The sequence below is a fragment of the Thamnophis sirtalis genome, unplaced genomic scaffold (assembly GCF_051295495.1).
Source record: "Thamnophis sirtalis isolate CommonGarterSnake01/CBP01778 unplaced genomic scaffold, rThaSir2_p1.2 scaffold_4, whole genome shotgun sequence".
Lineage (NCBI taxonomy): Eukaryota > Metazoa > Chordata > Lepidosauria > Squamata > Natricidae > Thamnophis > Thamnophis sirtalis.
Genome location: NW_028261384.1, coordinates 12170384 through 12192010, shown reverse-complemented (window position 1 = coordinate 12192010; position 21627 = coordinate 12170384). Strand labels below are relative to the sequence as shown.

Here is a 21627-nt window from a genome sequence, read left to right as displayed (position 1 = left end):
GAACTATTTTATGGAATATGCTGTTAGACAGTTTATTGGTTTGGTAAAAATGTAAATTAGATGTAAAGTATAAGGCTTAATCCTAATTATAGCTGTGTATTTAATATGCTAACTCAACTTCTTCAAGAAGATCTGAGGTATTTAGCTTTAAAAAAACTTGTAATTTTGGATAGTGAATCAAATATGATAGATAATATGTCTGTTTGTCTACAGTTTGTACACCAGTAGGACTTTCCCGTATGTTTACAGTGATGGGACAATTGCTTGTAAAGCCAACAGTAAGTACAGTTAATGTTAAAATTATTATCTAACATATGGCCCTAAGTCCTTTAGGGCAGTGGTCTCCAACCCTTTTGGCTCCATGGACCAGCAGTGGCGATGTTGGCAATGGAGGGGGAGGGGATAGTTTTGCATGTGCAACCTAGCTCCTGGGCATGTACAAATTAAAACTTGCATGCTCACCTATCGCTTGTGTGGCCCGGTTTACGCAACATACAGAGTGAAATTGCAGATATTATAGCAAAGTGGTTTTTAAAAAGAACTTAATTTTTTTAAAAATCCTTCCTGTTTAGTTTGATTGCTTTAACTTTGAATGAGCCCTGTTTAAACAGGGAAGCTTGAAACTTTACACAAATGAAGATCAATTCACATTGATCATATGTGTGTGTGTGTGTGTGTGTGTATGTATGTATGTATGTGTATGTGTGTGTGTGTGTATGTGTATATATATGTATGTATGTATGTATGTATGTATGTATGTATGTATATGTGTTTTTTATTTGTGCTGATAAATAAATAAAGGAAGACCATAATTGGGGCTTACCAGAGGTTGTGACACTATATATATATATATATATATATATTAAAGACTACTTCTTTTTCTCTCTTATTCATAGTAAATTGTATGCAATCTTCAAATATTTTATCTGATATGTTATCTGTATATCTGAACATAGATTCTTGAAGACTTGGATGAGCAGATATATATTATTACTCTAGAAGAAGAAGCTATAATGAGAAGATTAAATGGTAGGTATGTTTAATACAGCCTGGCTTTTATACTATTGCATTTAGGTGTGATGGACATTATGCTCCAACATTTACAGAGGATGCTAGTTTCCGAAATCCTGAACACCATAAATTTGGTATCAGTTTGGAGCCAGTTTGGCATGGTGGTGAAGTTGCTGGCCTAAAAATTAGGAGAATGTGAATTCTATTCCCACCTTAGCCATGAAATCCCACTTGGTGAGTTTGGGCCTGACTCTCTCTCTCAGCCCAACTCACCTCACAAGTTTGTTCTTGCGAGGAAAATAGGAGGTGTCTTGGCCACATTGAGTTACTTATAAAGTAATAAATGTGGGATAAAAAAACCCCAGGTAAGAAATAAATAAGAAAGAATATTCTCCTTTTCAGCATCTGTGTAATGACTGATTGTAGCCCAGGCATATTGTATTATGTCCGTTCTTTTATAATTAAATATTCCAAGCCATTATAAACCAATATAGTACAAAATGAATAGCAAATTAACACGAGAAACAAAATTAAACAGAAATTATAAAAATCACTGGTAATAGGTTATCTTTTACTAGTACTTTTTGGAAGTCTTAGTGGAAAATAAGTGCAATATTGAATCATAACAAATTGTGAAAAGGTTTGCTCTGTAACTTGCTTATATGCAGTTAAATCATTCATTTTGAGTAAGCTAAAAGCAGAATTCTGCAAATGGTAAAAAATTATTCATTTTTCATGCATTTTAACATTTGATCCTTGGATAAAGTTTAAAATTATTCTGTGGCAACTTTTGGAGGTGCTCTGGAAACCACAGTCCATGCAGAATGATGCCATAGGGTAGAATATCTTTTGTTTATATGTCCTGAGAAGTAAAATAAAGAATAAAAAAAAATGTATAAGATCAAACTGAGAACATATCACAGATGTGAAATCATACCTTGGCAGAAACTCAGATTATACTATAAATAAAGGATTGCAGTACTCCCTCCTCTTGAGAAGTAGAAGGAATGTTGGAAGTAATTTTAATAGTTTTCTAGCCAGTAAATTAGAATCCAGTCTAATTCAGTATTGTGTTAATAGGAATCAAACTGCAGAATCCTGAATTACAATTAATTGTATGTTTTAAAATTTTTACTTTTTAACCATAGTATAGGGAATTAGGAAAGTGTGTACTTTTGAACTTCAAATTTCATATAATTTTATTGGCACAGGAAGTTTGGGGAAGAAAAATTATCCCTGCAGTGGTTAGTCTGCATAAATTGTTTTGTTATTAAAGAAATCGGAGAGAAAATGTGTTTCTTCCGTATTGTATTTCAATACCCACGTCATTTGTGCACATAAAGAATAAAGCTCAAACTTTCTTTATATTAAAAAGGAAAAGTTGCTTTTAGCTATTAGTTTTCCTGAATCCCAGGAGACGGGTGGAGCAGGATCAAAAATTCTTATTTGATCAAAGTTATTAGCTCTGAAGGTATTCTAACCTATGTAAGAAAGATGAAAGGTGTTGTTTTTATTGCACACTAGTAACAGTGTAATTTTGAACTAATTGGAGTTGAACTGCCAATCACCTACAGGGAATGCAAATAGATACTCCTACAATTTCCTTTGAGGTACTGAAATATTATGTTGGGACCGAAGAAAAACAAAATAATACTGTTAAATTGACCTTAAATGAGCTGCTTTGTGGTTTTCTTGGAGAATCCCTTCTAATTTTTCATGACTAGTCTGAACAAGTTCTGTCTACCAGTTTGATTTATTGGCCAGACAATGCAGTCATTAAACTTTTGAGCTTGTTTGAAATAAAGTTGAGAGCCCATGGTGCTTTGTATTACTTACATTCAATAATTTGCTCCGTCTTCCAGAGATGTGATTTGATTGCTCTAAAATGTTGCTTCGTTCTTTGGAAATTTACCAGGATTAATTCTACATTGCTATCATTTTTGGAGGTGTGGAGGGGTTAGTGGATGTTGTAAGGGTTATAATTTAAAAAAAGTTAAGATGAATATTAAGAATCCCATATAAGTGGTGAACATGTAAATTTAAGGCAGAAGCTCACAGTTGAGCATCCAAATATTTGGATATATAAAAGAATGAATTTAGTTACCATATGAAAAGTGATTTTTGTTTAGGTTTGTTTGAAATTTCAAAGAAGTCTCAAACTTTTTTTTTGTCAGGATTTTTTAAAGCAAAAGTCATTTAATTAAAAAACAACAACACTGGGCCACACTTTCTGGTAGTTTAGAAATGGCTAAACAACTACCAGAGCATGTACCCTAGTTCTTTTTTCTTTTTTTAATTAAATGAATTTTGCTTATTTGTCTATTTTCCACCACATAACAAAACCACTTCCTTTAGCCCATAACTTTGTTTCATCTTAAGAAACTGTATTGTAATGGGAGTGAAAACTGTCATTAGAGTGCAAGATTTATACTTTACAGGAACATTTTCCTTACCATAGTCTATTTTTTCTTTTGTAGTTAGCAAAATGGTTGTGTACTACTGATGGAATATTTTAATAGAGATATTTTTTTTTGGCACAGGAGGATTTTCTGCAGTGGAGTATAATACAAAACAACTTGAGCAGGAATTGAATAATGTGAAGAGCATGAAAACAAAATTAGGTAATTGCTTCATTTGGGGGGGGGTATCTACTGTGCTTTAGCTTGGAGTAAAACCTCTTTTATTTTTGAAAATATCAGAAAAAGTATTATCTGCTGTTCTTACAAAAAATACTTTAGGCATATATTGTGGGGGGAAAAATCCTTTTAGTGTAATAAGGTGGACCAAGGTGGACCAGATCTGGAAACAGATTCCACAAGAAGACTAGAACTCTGCTATGTTGACAAAGTCTTGCAAATCTTTGTCTCCTCTTCTTACACCTGAGGGAATCAGGGAGTTTTTCCCCTCTAATGGCCCCTGGATTCCTTCTCCAAAGACATTTCCATGGCTCTTTACACCAGTATATTATTTTTATTTTGAGTACTGTTTCCTTATTTATTTATTTTTAAATCAGCATCATTTCTAACAGTAATGAGGAAAGGTAAAGGAATCCCTGCAGATTTTACTCCACTAGTCGTTGCTGACTATAGGGGAGGTAGTGCTCATCTCCGTTTGAAGGCCATTGAGTCAGCTTTCAAAGACATTTCCATAGTCATGTGGTCAGCATGATGTCACGGAGCGCTGTTACCTTCCCACCGAAGTGATGCCTATTTATCTACTTTCATTTGTATGTTTTCGAGCTGCTAGGTTGGCAGGAGCCGGAGTGAGGACGGGAGCTGACCCCATCGCATAGTGCTCAGATCTCGAACCTGGGCTGCTGACTTTCCAGCTGACAAGCCCAGTATGTTAACCACTGATGGCCGCCATGCTGTCCATAGTAATGGGATATGTGTAAAAATCAGAGTAAAATTATAGGAAGAGCCATGCCATGGCACATCAAAGAGCTGCTTAAGCAGCATTCTGTGTCTCATGTTAGGCTTTAGAAGACATTGAGACCACCACAGACATCACAGGAAGGCTTCTTTTTTGGTCGCTTTTCTCCTACAATCTGGAATTTAGAGACATAATGCTTCTGATGCTAGAAGTTTCCTACAAGCTTATCTTTCATACATTAGTGTTATTTCCCCATTTTAGACAGTAGCCACCTCATCTTATAATTGGCCCTACCAGGAGACATTCTTAATCGACTTTGTGTTCTATTCATATTTGTACTAAAGTGTTGTGTTTATTTTTACATTTTTACTATTATTAAATTCATTTGGTACCTATCTTGGGGTTTGAGACATCTCAGTTTTTACCTGATTTTGCAAGGAAGAATTTTTATGAAAAGGTATATTAAAAAATAAATGTTCTTGGGATGTTAGCTTTCTTCATACTGTCTGTGGAGATTCTCAGTTATCCAGGGTCGTGGTTGTCCCAAAGGTGCTTTTTCAAGAGACAACTGGACTTTCTGGTTTTTCTTTGAAGACATTTTCACTTCTCATCCATTCCATTCCCCACCATCCAGTCAGAGCTGAAGAAGCTTCTTGGATGAGAAGTGGAAACATCCTCAAAGAAAAGCCAGAAGGTCCAGTTGCCTCTTGAAAAAAGCACCTTTGGGGTTTTCTTCATACTGTCTTTCTGCTATTACTTACCTCTATTTGTAAATAAAATAATTTAAGTCAGATTAGAAGAAATTCAAGGTATCTTGTCTCTTGTTGAGGTATTCCATTTTTGATTCCAGTCCAGGAGACCAGATCTTTGAAAGATGTTCCATTTAAAGTGCTCACATTAAAAAAAAAGTGAAACCTTATTAGTGGAACTAATAAGAACTTTATTTAAAAAAAGAACCTTACTCAACTTTGGGGAGCAGATTTTTTCAGAATAATTTATTTAAGCCTTTACTACAGTTCTTTTCAGGCTTGACAACTTTAAGACATGTGGCTTTCAATTCCCAGAATTCTCTAGCCAGCATGACTGTCTGGGGGATTTGGGAGTTGAAGTCCAGACATCTTAAAGTCACCAACGTTGAGAAACATGGCTTTACTACTTACGCTGGGGAGTGGGAAGAATGTAGTGCGTAGTAGATGATCTGGTGCTGGCAGGATAGGATGTTTGAGCTGAAAGTACATAAATAGGCCAATTTGCTTTTGAAGTTTTAGTGGTCCATCTCACAGAATACTTGGACTGCTTTTGGTTGTTTGGCTAAGATTATGGCTACAGAGCTTCTAATTTTAAAAGGATTGTATGTATTTGTCTCAAGCCACCATAACATTTTCTCCTGTTTAAAGAGCGGCGGAAAAAGGCCTCTGCCTGGGAAAGGAACCTTGTGTATCCAGCTGTAATGATCCTACTGCTAATTGAAACGGTAAGCTCTAATTTCTTTACATTGCTTAAGACCCACCTGGCCTCTTGAAGATAGTAATTTATTCCAGGCACGTGTCTGAATTGAGTATCATTAAAAAAAAAAAAAAGGAATTGCAGTTTGTCTCTTCTACGGTGTTTGTTAAATCTCAGGAGTGTTCAAGCCAATTGCTGCAAAATGGAGCAAACGGTTTTTGCACAAGCCTGCACCCATGCTTGGATTTTTTGCTTCTTCTTTTCCAGGCAATCTCAGTGCTTTTAGTTGCTTGCAATATTCTGTGTCTCTTGGTTGATGAAACCGCAATGCCGAAGGGATCACGGGTAAGGTCTTTTCCTTTTGCAATATCACTAATGGCAAATTTGATCACACGGTCTAGTTTACCACACTTAACAACTAAATTTCCCCAAAGAAATTTAGTTGTAAGTGAGCAAATTTGCAGATTTGGACCCTGAAAACCTTTAAAAAAAATAATAATCTGCACATGCAAACACTATTTTGGTCTTGTGGTTAAGCTTAGACTGGAAACGAGGAAACTGTGAGTTATATCCATCTTCAGGGACAGAATCCACTTGGGCCACTCTTAAGCCACTCACTCTCTCTCAGCCCTGGGAAAGAGGCAGTGACAAAACATTCTGTCAATCTTTGCAAATAAAATTGCATGGACTTGCCAGGCCGTTGCCAGAGTCAAGATTGATGAAAACGAACAAACAAAAAACGGAATATAATTAGCTACCTGTCTGTGGAGTTTCTCAGTCATCCAGGTCATAGTTGTCCCAAAGATGCTTTTTCAAGAGGCAACTGGACTTTCTGGTTTTTCTTTGAAGACATTTCACTTCTCATCCAAGAAGCTTCTTCAGAAAGTCCAGTTGCCTCTCGAAAAAGCACCTTTTGGACATAATTAGATTCTAGTATCTAATTAGGGGAACTGCTTTTAAAATTTCTCTAGTTCCCTCACAGCATTTTTAATCATCAAATTATTTGAATTTTTGTCGAATCCCCCCAAAACTGTATTCTGATATAGCTTCTTTAGGTAAAATCCCATTTCTAACGCTGAAGCTTGCGATGATTATTATTGCCTCAATATTAGCTAATAAAAAATACAAACGATACACAATTGAATTGTCCAAGGTCATTCAGTCTTTTAAAAAAATGAGTAAAAGAATGGCATTCTCTGTCTAATACCTTTTTTTTTAAAAATTCTTGCAGGGGCCTGGCATAGGAAGTGCCTCTCTGTCCACATTTGGTTTCGTGGGAGCAGCACTTGAGATCATTTTGATTTTGTATCCTTTCTTTCATGAGGCGTGCTTGTCTGTTAACAAGTATTCTGTCTAATTTTCTAGGAGGCTGCTAATTTACTAAGATGCCTGCTTAGTACAGAGAAAACAATAGGCCAGCTATTCCCAGGCACTCAAAGTGGATGTTCTTTCTCTCTTTCCCCCTCCTCCTGCATACTTTGCCAGGCTTAAAAGACCTTTAGGACTCTGAAACTTGCATTCTTTAGGAATTCTTTTTTTCCTTTAATTCTCACAGCTATCTTATGGTTTCCTCTGTTGTTGGCTTTTATAGCCTACGTATTTTTGGAGATTTTACCCCCAGGAAGGATGACACAACTATGACAAAGGTGGGTGAAAAAGCCTGAGATCCCGTTTTCTCCTCCCTCTTCTCCCATTTCTTCTACCAAAGTAAACCTGATTCTGTGAGAGAGTAATTGCATTCTGAACAGTAATTAGTTGTTTAAACTTTCATCAACAAACTTTCTGCTTAGTTGGGATAGCTTGGAATGCGTCGGAAAAGGCCTGAAATTGCAGCTAGGTAGCCATAGAAAATCTGATGAGTCATTCTCCCACGCCCTTTTTTGGTGTGTGTATGTGTGTCACTTGGTTACTACAAATAATATCAATAGATTCCTTTAATTTGAATGAATTAAGCGATTCTATTCAGCAATTCTCAATCTGAGACTGCTTTGACTTTCAGGAACTTACACAATTGTAACCAACAGTTGCATACATGTTAAAAAGAGAGATCTTAAAAGTAGGTTTTCATAAATAGGGGAACATTACAAACAAGATGAATAGGAGCCAATTTCTTTTCCTCTTATTTTTTTTTCTGTTTAAAAAGGCATTCGAAGTGGCGGGGGAGGGTGAGATTTGCTTTAATCTTTCCAGGAATTCTCAGAAATGGGAAAGTAAACAGCCGTACAGAAGGCCCTTGATTAAACCAGTTGAGCAGTGCCATTATGTTTGCTCGGCCCTTTTATAATACAGCATTTTGAAAAAAAGAGAAATGGTAAGCCACATATTCTTCAGATTTTTCAATTTCTTTGTATTTAGAGCTCCTCTTGAAGGGAGATTTCAGCATTTTCTGATTCTTTGAAAGAATAATGCTATATCAGCTCCTGTTTGTTTATTGTAATTCTTTACATCCTTTAAGACAACAAACATTCTTTTACTAGCCTCAAGATTGCGCTTTGGAAAACAAGAGCAGTTGGTAAATTACTGCCTAGCTATAACCTGCCTGCCTTCCTTATTCTCCATCATTACATTAATATAATGTTCCTTGCATAAGCACCTGCACAAATGCAAATTTGGCTTAGAGGCCAGGTAAGGGCAGCTGTACACTCAGTTTTAAAGACTGGAGTCCAAAGTTCAATCAGTATCTATGAACATTATTAATTTTGCTTAGTTTTGAACATGCAAGCGAATGGTTTCTGGGGTGATGTTTGTGTGATAGAAGTTGTGCTTGCAGGCTAGGACATAAGCAGCCATCTAAAACGTTTCTCCATTGGGCAATATAGATACAACTTGTGCCCCATATGAAGGTGTGCAATTGCCTTCCTTGTCACAGCTGCCACTGGCTCTTTCACTCTAAGTCCAATATTGCCTCATCTGTCTTATCCCACTGGGATTGGGCCACCCCATCTGTGATGGCAGAGGAGGCCTGCTATGGACCCCATCACCCAGGGAATTCTGGCTGGCACGGTCCTGGAAAAGGGCCTTCTCTGCTCTTGCACCTGCCCTCTGGAACATCTTGCCCTCCTTGGATGTCCATGCCAACCTCCTGGCCTTCATTAGAGCCTAAACACCTGGCTCTGACAGTTGGCTTGAGGCTCCAGAGGAGGGGCTTCATGTTGGAGGAGGTTGATAGATTAATATCAGACCCCACCTCCCTCCTGCATACCCCACTCTCTCCCTCCCAGTATCTTAGGTATTGCATTTTATATTATTATATTTTTGTAGTATTTTATTTAGGGCATTTTATCTTTTAATATTGTAAGAGTTGCCTTGTAGTAAGTTGGGCAGCCCATAAATTTGATAAATAAAATAAAAGTTTTTATCCTGTTGTGAATTTTTAGAAAATTTGATAAACCTAGTTTTACACTATTACTAGTAGAATGCTGCATAAGCCAAGGGGAGTTGAGGATTTGATGGTGGACAGAATGAGATAAAATATTGCTTTATATCTTCAGTTAAACATTGTCATTGTTATTTGGCAATTAGAAACTATTTGTTTCAACTGAAATAATATTTTTTTTGTCTCAACAGATAATTGGGAATTGTGTATCTATCTTAGTCCTCAGTTCAGCGTTGCCAGTTATGTCAAGAACACTGGGTAAGGTTACAATCAGTCTTTTTACAGAATCTTGAACAAATTTAGATATCCCTTTTAAAGAAAGTACACTTTTAGAGAACAAAATGCTAATACTGAAGGGGGTACTTAATTATACAATTATGTTGCAGTTTGTAAAAAAAATTTCAGACTCAGTAATTTAAGTATATGAATCTTATCACCATGGAGTTACAGATATATAGACAGTTAATTTTTCCAATTTTGGTCCTGGTAAGTCCTTTGAACTAGTAGCAATCTAATTTGGCCTTGTGGTTAGGGTATTAAAGTATGAATGGCTAAGCCTGAATGTTAGTTCTGACTTGTGGAATGCAATAGCTAAGCTGGGTTTGATACCCAAATGCCACGCTATGGGATGAATTGTTATTACTCACTGCAGCTCCTGCCAACGTAGTACTATGAAAGCAGGCAAATGTGAGTAGATAAATAGGTACCACTTTTGCAGGAAGATTACTGTGTTCCATACTTTTGTGTTGGCACATAATGACGGAAACATCTTTCAGACAACGCAAGCTCCCTTGGCTAAAAATCAGAGATTAGCACTGCTCCTTTGAGTGGGCACAACTGAAGAAAAATTACAAAACCCTTTAGTTCTCTCTTAGGCATAGAAGTCATTAGTGTATGATTTCAGGCCAATGGGGGAATAAGCATTATTGTTACCGCTGAATTATGGGTTTGTTTCCTGTCAAGGTTTTATGAGTGTTTGGGTTAAATTGTTATCTTGTTAAATATTAGCTACATTGGTCTCTCACCTTGTCAAAAACTGAAATCCTATAGATTCATGGAAGTCTTGTTAAGATTTTAGTAAAATTTATTTTATATTATTTTTTGTGCCGAACCAAATATCAGAAATAAAGTAGGAAGTAAAAGCATACGAAAACAACAGTTGGAAAATAGCAAGGTTTTTGTGCTATAGTTGGAACATACAAGACAAAAAAATTCATTTCTATAACCCCTAATCCACCATAGAGAAAAACATCTGAGACTGATTTAGTCTACTTCTGGAAAACTCATTGCTTCTGGAGCTCTCAACTATTCTTCCTTTACTTATTTTTTGAAATCTTTTTTTGTATTCTTTATTGTTTTGCATCTTTGGTCACTGGATGAGAGGAAGGAAATCTTGCCTTACATTGATGTCAATTTCTCAAATATAACACTTTTTGCAAGTAAATTTCTATCATAGGCTGAAATCCAATACATTAAAATACCTAGTCTCATTGCTGTTTTCCATCCAATTTTGACTAACCATTCAAAGAGCGGTCAGATTTTTATCTCAAGAGAACCACGGCCTGAGCTGATTAATTATCTCTTCATGTACCCTTAGCAAGTCTCTGTTGACCATTGTTGCCAGGTGAATAAAAATTTACACAGCCACAGCTGCAAAGCCTGCACCTTGCTGATCTCAGCAGCACAGAAATCACAGTTGTGATCCTTTCTATGAATGCTTATTGGATGTCGTGCACATGGTGGTATCTTGGTCCTTGGTCTCTTCTTTGATGAGGTACTAAAAAGCTGAACCCCACTGAAGCTTTGTTTGCCAGGTGTGTCCTTCAGCAAAATAGTGCCTCCTTCATAAGTCTGTTCCCATCCTGTTGAGGACTACTGTGATAAGCACTGGCTAAAGATATTCTTTATGAATCGTAGGGAAAGAAACATTGGACTTACTGTGAAATGGAGTGCTTGAATATTCCCCGTCTTAGCAAAGAAGATTTTTTATTGTTTTTGAATAGAGAATTATCTCTACAGTGTCTGTCTTTCATATCTGCATCACTTTTCAGTCCCTGAACTAGCAGAAAGGCTGCTCTCTTGTGCCACCTAGGGACTGCAAAAGAAAATACTCAGTCCTGCCTGTGAGAGAAGTGGAAAAAACAATCTATGATCTGTCAGTAAAGATCCTTCCTTCCTTCCTTCCTTCCTTCCTTCCTTCCTTCCTCCCTCCCTCCCTCCCTCCCTCCCTCCCTCCCTCCCTCCCTTCCTCTCTACTTTTTCTTTTTCTTTCTCTCTCTCTCCCTTCTCTTCCTTCCTCCCTCCCTCTCCCTCCCTCCGCTTTCTTGCTTTCTTTCCTTCCTTCCTTCCTTCCTTCCTTCCTTCCTTCCTCCCTCCCTCCCTCCCTACTTTTTCTTTTTCTTTCTCTCTCTCTCCCTCCTCTTCCTTCCTCCCTCCCTCTCCCTCCCTCCGCTTTCTTTCCTTCCTTCCTTCCTTTCTTCCTCAAAATTTCCAAAATTTCCCTTTTAATCCCTTTTATTCTTCATTTATTGAATGCAGAATTAATCTTTATAAGCATTTATAAGCATCAGAGATCTGACAAGATCTTTTGGAAGATAATAAGCTATGCAGATTATCAATATTTTCCTTTATGCTCTTTCTTGGCCCGGTGGACTATCTCATTCAATTTTATGAAATAAATACACTCACTGCTGTGATATTGGTTTTTTTTTCCTAGTTTGGTAGACAGTATCTTTGAAGTGCAGTTTAAAATAGTGATGAAAAGGAAAAATTAGAGCGTATAAATACCTGAAGTTTAAATTTGCTTTATCAAATTTTATGTGAAGAGTTATATTCCATGTATTAGATTGTTTTAAAATTCCTAAGTATCTGTACAAACTTTATGAATATATTCTCCCCTCACCCTCTATTAGGCATCACCAGGTTTGATCTCCTTGGAGACTTTGGAAGGTTTAACTGGTTAGGAAACTTCTACATAGTATTGTCCTACAATCTTCTTTTTGCTATCATGACAACCCTGTGCCTGGTGAGAAAGTTCACCTCTACTGTTAGAGAAGAACTCCTCAAAGCATTAGGTAATCCACTTTCTCTTCCTTTTATGATAGTATTTTTTTTACATTTATACACTTGAAATTGTGCTAGAGGTTACCAACGTGGTTGTGCTAGGAAGACTGATTAATTATTAAGTTCTTTGCTGTTCCCTGTATAAAGCTTGATTTCAAATCTGTTTATTGTCTACTTGATAGGGAAATGCATAGCATACATTGAGTATGTGTGCATGCACACATTCAAACATGCGCTGGTGCACACACACATTAATGCACAGAGTTTCTTTCTCTTTACTTTTCAGAAACAAATGGTAACCTTTATATCCTCTTTCCACCAGGTAGAAACTGCTCGAAGCAGATAGTAATAAAATAAAATAAAATAAAAAATCAAGCAAGGCAGATAAACTACATCAATAAAATTAGTAAAGATAGTAAAATTCATTGTAGTATTTAGCACTCATAACCTTAAAATATTGAAAGTCTTGGTTAATTAAGTTTTTAGCCCCACAGTTCTAATGAAACTGGGAAGTTTGTTCCACGATTGACTCTGCTGTGGAGAATGAAGAATAAACTTAATGAATGTATCCTCAGTCCCATTTACAGTTTAAGAGTCCAGAGTCTTCTGTAAGCGAGTTGGGGTCTTTTTCACCTCATTTTGGAGATGGGCTGTTCCACAATGTAGGAGCAACGGCACAGAAAGCTCTCTTCCTAGACCCCACCAATCAATTATTATCAGTTGAAGCTGATAAGAAAGTCCTCCATCTGACTGATATTCTGTGATTACCAATGTCAGCACTCAGCTTTAGGGTTTCCAGTGTCACTTTTTTAGATCCATTGTCAACTTAGAGGATTCTGCCAGCGAGTGGAATTTCACTATCACCACCATCATTGATCAATCAGTCATAATCTAAATACATGCTGCCTGATTCCTAGTGATATTAGGTGCTTGGGCAAAACCACTGTCTTCCCTTGACCTTCAAACTGGGTCATACCCAAATAACAAGCTGAAAAATGAGATGTTACAGGCCATCATAATACTGTCTTCTCAGCCTTTAGATCTGAATCATTATCATGTTGGCAGGAAGTGGGCCTAAATAGTTCCTAGCTATTTCCTGTGGTGCATCTGCATACTAGTTAGCTGCATTGATGCCTTATGAGATCTTAGATCTTACATTTTTGTGTGAGAAATTAGTTTAGTCTAAGTACAGTGAAATTTGTAACCAAACTCTTTATTCAAAAGAAATCAACTAGTAACACCTCCTTGAATATGAATGTTTTGCTGGTAGAAGAAATCATATTTGGGACCAAACTCAACTCCAAAAAGATTCATGCCACATCTGCTTAAGAAATTTGGCATAATGCAAAATATGGCCATTCCTAAGGCCTTGAAAATTCAGTTGGCTCAAAATGATTTTTCAGATAACTTTGTCTTGAAATTGACCAATAGCCAATTTAGCTGTTGCGATACAAGGTCTCAGTAATACTCTCTAGAATCTGCATTCAAATTATTTTTAAAGATAGCTAATACAGAACATGCTATAACCTACAAGCATGCTCTTACGTTTCCTGTCAATATTGGCAATATTGCCCAGAACAGGACCACAACATAAAAAAACCCCAAAGAAATAAAAGGTAAGAAAATAAAATAAAAGGACATGTAGCTAAGAGAATCACGTGGTTGTTAAGTGAATCTTGCTTTCCTTCAGTGACTTTGCTGGTTGGAAGCCAGCTGGGAAGGTGGGAATCACATGACCCTGGGATGGTGCAAATGGGAATCACATGACCCTAGGACGGTGCAACTGTCATATGTATGTGCCAGTTGCCAAGTGTCTGAATTTTGATCATGTGACTTATGTGGATGCTGCAACAGTCATAAGTGTGAAAACTGCCCATGTCCCCTTTTTCAGTGCCGTTGTAAATTAGAACGGTCTCTAAACAAATGGTTGTAAGTTGAAGACTAACTGTACTCACTTTTATATTCAATCTGCTAACATCCACTTCCCTCTTTATTCTTCATCTGTCACTTCTTTTTCCACCCTATTCCTCATTCACATTGAATTCTGATTCATATACAACTCTCACCTCCATATACATTTATTAGTAATAAATTACTTATATTTAACAGGGTTCAATCATCCTTGCCCCTTTTAAATTCTATTTTAATTTTTTTTTAATTCCTAGATGCTGTTTTTATATTTTAAGACTATTGTACACAAGCCAGAGCCCCTGTCTAAGGGAAGAAGGTTGTTCAAAAATGTGAAAATAAAAAAAGAATAAATAATAAAAGACATGTATGCAGCATGCTCTTATGCACCAACATTTTACGTCTTAAATTTTCTTTAACTATTTCCCCATCTTTAATATATTTTCTACAAAGGTACTTGAAGTCATCTACAGTATTTACTCTAGGTTTTTAAAAAATCATGTATATAGTAGTCCTCAACTTACTCTGTTTCTCTGAAAATAAGACCTCCCTGGATAATAAGCCCAATCGGGCTTTTGAGCACATGCGCTAAAATAAGCCCTCCCCTGAAATAAGCCTTCCCCGAAAATATTGCACCGCAGCAGCAGCAGCCATGAGGTGACCACACTCGCCTCCTGCACATCAAAAATAATTAGACATCCTCGAAAATAAGGCCAAGTGCTTATTTTGGGAAGGGGAGATGTGTGTCAAAAGAAAATAAGATCCTGTCTTATTTTCAGGGAAACACAGTACAATTGAGCCCAAAATTTATATTGCCAATTGAGAAATTTGTTGTGAGTTTTGTCTCTTTTTACCATTTTTCTTACCATATTTGTTAAGTGAATCACTGCAATTGTTAAATTAGTAACCCAGTTGTTAAGTGAACCAGACTTCCTCATTGACTTTGCTTGTCAGAAGTTTGCAAAAGGTGATCACGTGACCCCAGGACACTGCAACCGTCATAAATGTGAATCAGTTGTCAACTATTTGAATATAAATCATGACCATGGGGATGCTGCAACAGTCATAGGTGTGAAAAATGATCATAAGTCATTATTTTCAGTGTTGTAATTTCAAATGGTCATTAAATGAACTATTGTAAGTTGAGGACTACCTGCATATAATTTGGAGATGTGACTATTCATAGCTGTCCATTACATCATTAATTCTCTATTATTTGTTATAATGAATCAATCATGTTTATATTTATATTCCTTTACCTTTCCTTTGTCTGTATGTAAATACTATAGACCTGGTTTTACTATTTGAAATAAGCAGATTCTTTTCTAAGCAGATACTCCCAGTGCCATTCTCCCACCTTATTCTGTCTCCCCCCCCCCCAAAAAATCCATTTTGCCCACCTAAGAAAACAACCCCTTTTCATCCCAGTGGGAAAGGCAGTTTTAAGTTCATTTAGGTAGTTGTAGATTATTCCAAAACATATCTCTGGTGGTTCTACCAATACTACTCAACTTCATGCTATCACCAACCTATGGATTTCATGCACTCTTTGAGATGCATTTTAGCTCTTTCATTTATAACTAACAGAGAAACAGAAATCTTGGAATCCAGCAATGGTGAACCTTTTTTGGCTTGTGTTCCATAAGTGGGAGGAGCGCCGAGGGGTCGTGCGTGGGCGTGTCGCACCCATAATGCAACGTGTGACCCCCCCCCCAAGTGTGCATGAGAGGCACTCCCCCCATTTTTTACATGCTTTTTTTGTCCTCCCCAGGCTCCACAGGCTTTATAGGAGCCTGGGGAGGGCGAAAAGAGCTCCCCTGCCCCCCCTGGAGGCCCTCCGGAGGCTTCAGGGACTTTCAAGAGGCTTTCCTGAAGCCTCCGAAGGGCAAAAATGACCCTACAAGGGTTTGCCTGTAGGGTCGTTTTTAGTCCTCTGGAGGCTTCAGGGAAGCCTTCTGAAGGTCCCTAAAGCTTCCGGAGGGCTTAAACCGACCCTACGAGCAAACCGGAAGTCAGTTCCTGAACTTCCGGTTTGCCTATAGGGCCGGTTTTTCGCGCTCCGGAGGCTTCAGGGAAGCTGCTGAAGACTCTGGAGGGCCTCCGGGGGAGGGGAGGCTCTTTTCGCCCTCCCCAGGTTCCTATAAAGCCTCTGGAGCCTGGGGAGGGTGAAAAGTGGCTTTTAAAAAGGCTGAACTCAGCTGGCCAGTGCTCGCTTGCGTGCTGGCCAGCTGACAGGGCAATGCCTCACGTGCCTTGACAAATGGTTCCGCGTGCGACCTGTGGCACACATGCCATAGGTTCGCCATCCTAGTTCTGATCCATCCCCCTTCTTTAAATGAAACCTTATACATCTTACACTTAAATTCAACTTAATTCTGATAATTCATCTTATATTTCCTTGCCTGCATGTAGTATTTCTTCACCAGAGGATCAGAGAAACAAACACACACACACACACACTTTACACCATAGTCACTGGATGGACCTATTGATGTTGACTTCTCTTGGCCATGCCTCTAGTTAATTGTTGCTTTCACCTAATGCTTTTTTTAAGACGGGGAATTAGCTACCTTAATTGTTCCTGTGCCGTAAGCAGAGGTTTTTCTCTTGATAAGGGTTGTACTATGTTCAAGTTACTACTTTGGTTTTATTATGTGCAGTGCCAGTTAGGAATGAAACATAAACATTTAGTCTCTGTTTTGTAGGTTTAGATAAACTGCATCTCTCGCACAACGCAAGAGACTCCGAGTCAACAAAGTCATCTGTAAATGGGCATCAGAAAACACTGTGAATCACAGTTGGTGGAAATGAGTCAGCTTCCTGACATTCCTCTCACTTCACTGTACTTGTTTTCTACTGCTCTTACTTGTTTATACCTTGGATCCAGGTCGATGCAGAAGAAATCTGGTTGCATTGGACCATACTCTTCTTGCTTGGATCGATCTACTTTAATTTTTCTGTCAACTGGAGATGTCTCTTGAACATTCCTCTTTGAACAGACCTTCATACAGATTTCTGAATCCAAGGACAAGAATCTTCTGCATGTAAATATATGGTTGAAGATGAATTTCGGAGATGAGCTTGCTATCTGAAAATGGTAAACCTCTCCTCAAGATGTTGATTCTTCCAGTAAGATGCATTTTGAAAACTTGTGAGAGCATAATAAGGCTCAGGATCAATACATTAATCTACTCGTCAAATCAGTTTGCACTATGATTGTATCTAAGGTAACAGGAGTTCTTAATTCTAAATGGTAAACTGTCTCATTTTTTGCTAGGGAAAATTTCCTTTGCAAACCCTGATTATGCAATAACATAATCTTGGAACTACAGTGCTAAATCTGAGCCTGGGAAAAAGTAATTGTAGATTTATGATCATTATATGTATAATCATGCCTAAAAACGTGATTGTCATACTCTGCTAAACAATACGAACTAAAATGTGTATAAAATATACATACATATAAACTCTGAGAAGGAAACAATTGCACCCAATTTTCACAAAGTTGTCTTTAAATGATGCCCATTCCTATGACTGATGTGTATTTTATTTTACTGAACAAGGTATTTTTTTCATTAGTTCTTTTCAGGGTGGATTTGATTTAAATCACGTCAATTTAAATACAATATAAAAAACCAACTCGATTTAAATCGTAATTTTTAAAGAGGAACTGTCATTTCTGTCCCGCAGTGGCTCTTCCTCTGACCTTTTGTTGACTCCCCATCAGTCCCAATATTGCAGAATATATAGCCTCATGCTACATAACAAAGCTCCATTTCATTATGAATAAAGCTAAATTATTTATGTACCTGAAATAGAAAACTATCTTTAGATAGATTTTTACCCCAAAAGCATTTTATTAAAATAAATTTGATGAAAATAAAAAAAAAATCTGATTTGAATTAAAAAAATCTTATTTAAATTTCAAAAATCAATTTTTATCCACCCTGGTTCTTTTAGTTGTTCATAGGTGTACACGTGTCTACTTTTTTTATGAACACAGAATTGAGCTAGCATTTTGCTTAGTTTATAATATGAAAACTTAAGATTCTTGTTCAGGGTTTTAGAAATGGTATAGTTGACACAGCATGCAGTTGGATAGTGTTACAATGTTGAAGTTTACAAAATCCCGTGAAGTTGTAAAAAAAGGCAGAAGGAAGTTAAGCTGCATTTGTTTACTAATGTATTGAGTCGAGGCAGGGAGATGGTGGAAGACCACTTGGTCCAATGGAGTTGATCCTATTCTCTGTATAATCATTTGATCAAGGATAGTTTATTGGGACTTTGTAGCTTCATTTCTCTTTGTGGAAAATCTGTTGCTGTTAATCTGTTACTGTTAATCTCTGTAAATCTCTGTAAACCCAAAGCCTCAAAATAGTCTCAAACACATTGCACAATGTCCAGATATTTAATTCAGGTGTTTTGGATTACGATGTTGCTAATTTCATAGGATTCATAAACATGTTTTCTATTAATTCCATTGATTTACCACTATGGAGTTCTTGGACATCAAAAACTTGTTTCTTAACTTTTATACTGTTTCTTCTATTGATGAATTTTGCATTATTTGGAAGGTAAGAATTGTAGCAAATATATAATAGGAATTTTTCTAGCATAACCAATAGAAGTGTGAAATAAAATACTCAAAAGGAAGATTCTAAGAATTTGGAATGAATTGCACTGATGGGTTATTTGCTACAGTGAAAGCTGTAGCAAAATTAAGTCATTGAAATGATTTCAAATATTGAACTATCACAAGTCGAAATGGTAATAATCACTTTTAGGTCAGTTTGGCCCCCTTTTCATGATAATATTCACATATATTGTTAAATATGAGGAGCTATTGTGATTAAATTAATTTTATCTAAGTAAGCCGAATTCTTGGAAATCTTGGTTTAAGGGCAACATAAAAAGAAAAATATACTCATTTAGTCATGGGTGTGATTTAGGATCTTTTCTCCTTGTGGGGTTGAAACTGAATTTTCAATTTTCAGCAAGTTCTTAGAGTAATTTTTAACAACAAATAAAGAACAATAGTAATTCTCAGTGGAAGAAGCATCTCCTACATGGACACTGATTAAAGGGTCCATTGCTTCTGAGTACAAATAGTTACCCTGGATTAATTTATATTAATGATACTTAAATTGGAAGAGATTCCCCTTAAAAAAACATTTTACTGTTGAGAATTTAATCTACTTGGATGTTTTGTGATCAGTTCAATTTTTCAGTCCTTGTATTGACATGTATTTGAATATTCTGCCTTTGCCTGCTCTGCATCACACCTGTTTTCTAGTATAGAAAGATTGCATAGAATCTCCTTTTCAAAATGCTGTTCATTATTGTCTCCATACACAGATTTATGATAACGTTATTTTGAAAATGGATGTTAGATAAGTGGCATCAAAAAGATATATATATATATCTATGAGCTCCTTTGTTCTTGGCTTTGTCTGTGTGAAATGACCTGTTGTAGATGACTTTGGAAATGACAATTTTTACTTACAACTATGCTTAAAAAAAGGTCAGAAAAGACATTATTTTGGTTCATAATTCATTGAATATAGATAATGCATTCCTAGCGGTTTGACTCTTAGAGTCAAGTAACCGGTTATCTTCAGGTATCAACCTTTGCCTCATTTATTATGAGGCTTAAGCACAAATATGCTTTCCTTAAATGTACTATAGTATCTATCAAAGCAGACCAAAATATGCAAAGCCAAGTGTTTCAAGTGAGCCTTTGGCTTTCTCCATGATAGATTGATAGTACAGTATGGACACATTATGACAGATCTGTTGATACAACTTGAGCACATCTTTGCTATTCACCTTTTAAAGCTAAGTTAAAGTGAATATGGGTTAAATCAGCAGTACAGATGAACTAGGACATTTGATTTAATTGGATGTAATGTGAGACCCTCACCCTTTTTTATTCACACTTCTATACATTTGCCTGTTTAGTGTTGATTAAAGTATTTGACAAGACTTCTCTGTGACTTGATTCTAAGGAGTTTTATTGAAAACAAGATCTATAATTGCATATGAAGAGTATGAAGCTTGGAGTGTGCATCATGTTTGCATACTTAACAAAGTGTTAAGTAACAAAGCTGCCATGTCCCAATTCACAGGTATTTATATCAAAACAGTATTTGTCCTTGCTGATCTACAGTATTTGATAAAGTTCTTCAAAGAAATGTGGGTTATTGGTTTTGTAAAATATTAATCTTTTTTCACATAAGTGAGGCCTCTTTTAGGGACATTAACAATGTCTCTAAAATCTTACCATTTCTAAAACTCTTCTGTTAATTAGAGATAGGTAATAATGTAGTGTCACAAGACCATATGCATATCTCTACCTAATTTCCCAAGTTTAATAAATACATTTTTCTACAATCAACCTGGGCCTCAGGAAACAGTAATCTATCTCCTTTTGCTGACACAGAAGAATGTGGGGTGGGGAGGAGATACAAGAGTGTGCGGAGAAGCAGATACCAAGAGAAAAGGGTTCTTTGGGTGGGTGGGGGAGATAGGCAATCCCATTCAGCTTCAGCTTCATTCACCAGTGGCATGCAGCTTCTAACAGATTATCCTCAAACCCCTGATCAAAGAAAGCATATTGCCTATTTCAGGCATAAATGGACTGAACAAAACCCATGTGAGAACAGGGGGTACTCTTTGTTATTGAGACATTTTGCGAGGAGAGTTCTTCCAGCTGTACTAATGCAATTCTTGCCTTAGCCTGAACAAGTATCAGGATTATAGAATCTTGCAAGTATTGTAAAAAAAAGAAAAAAGAAAAAAAAAGCTGAGCTCCAGGCAAAGCATCTCCACCCCAAATAAGTTAGTGGTTTCTTCAGTTAATTAATCCTACCCCCATCTTGAAATATGATCTCACTGTTCTCCCATTAAAAAGGTCTACAAGAACTTGCAAAAAGGCTTCTCCTGACGTCCAGGAGAAGAGCCCCTATTTTTCACTTCCAAAATCAGTTCTTTTGCTCATTACCAGCTATGTTCTTTGGCTGTTGCATAGAATTAAGAGGAACACCTCTTCCCACTTCCCAAAACAATCCATTAAAATACACATTGAGCAGAGGGGGCAGTGAAACAGTCAAGAACTTTATGGAAAAATCTCATCTCTGTCTTGTAGAGACACTACATCTATAGCAGTTGTTCCTAACCTTTTCTTGGCCATGCCCCACCTAAGCATCTCTAAAATCCTGATGCCTCCCCCCCACGTGACATATAATTCTTACTTTACTCAAACAGTGAATTCTACTCATGTGGAGGAAGCCTAAAAGGCCGCTAACTTGGTTTAAACAAGGTTCAAATTGCCCCCATTAAAAATCAAATTGCCACCCTGTGGGGCGTGGGCCCCATGTTGGGAACCACTGATCTGTAACTACAAATACACAGATAAAGAACATTGGTCATCCAAAAATGATTTCCACCAGGAA

General features: G+C 36.9%; 1 protein-coding gene across 2 annotated transcripts in view; it reads left to right on the top strand.

The window, feature by feature from the left end:
- Positions 1-17704, top strand: part of LMBR1 (limb development membrane protein 1) — a 62228-nt gene extending 44524 nt beyond the window's left edge. Inside the window, exons 8-17 of one of the 2 annotated variants that reach the window (XM_087712487.1) lie at positions 214-278; positions 957-1029; positions 3552-3632; positions 5781-5857; positions 6097-6174; positions 7061-7134; positions 7385-7475; positions 9397-9463; positions 12118-12279; positions 16882-17704. In XM_087712487.1, coding sequence (XP_087568613.1) covers positions 214-278; positions 957-1029; positions 3552-3632; positions 5781-5857; positions 6097-6174; positions 7061-7134; positions 7385-7475; positions 9397-9463; positions 12118-12279; positions 16882-16967 — 854 coding nt within the window. In that variant the 3' untranslated portion in view covers positions 16968-17704. The remainder of the gene's footprint in view (positions 1-213; positions 279-956; positions 1030-3551; positions 3633-5780; positions 5858-6096; positions 6175-7060; positions 7135-7384; positions 7476-9396; positions 9464-12117; positions 12280-16881) is intronic. The other variant, XM_087712488.1, reaches the window with a different exon arrangement.
- The last annotated feature ends 3923 nt before the right edge of the window (positions 17705-21627 follow it).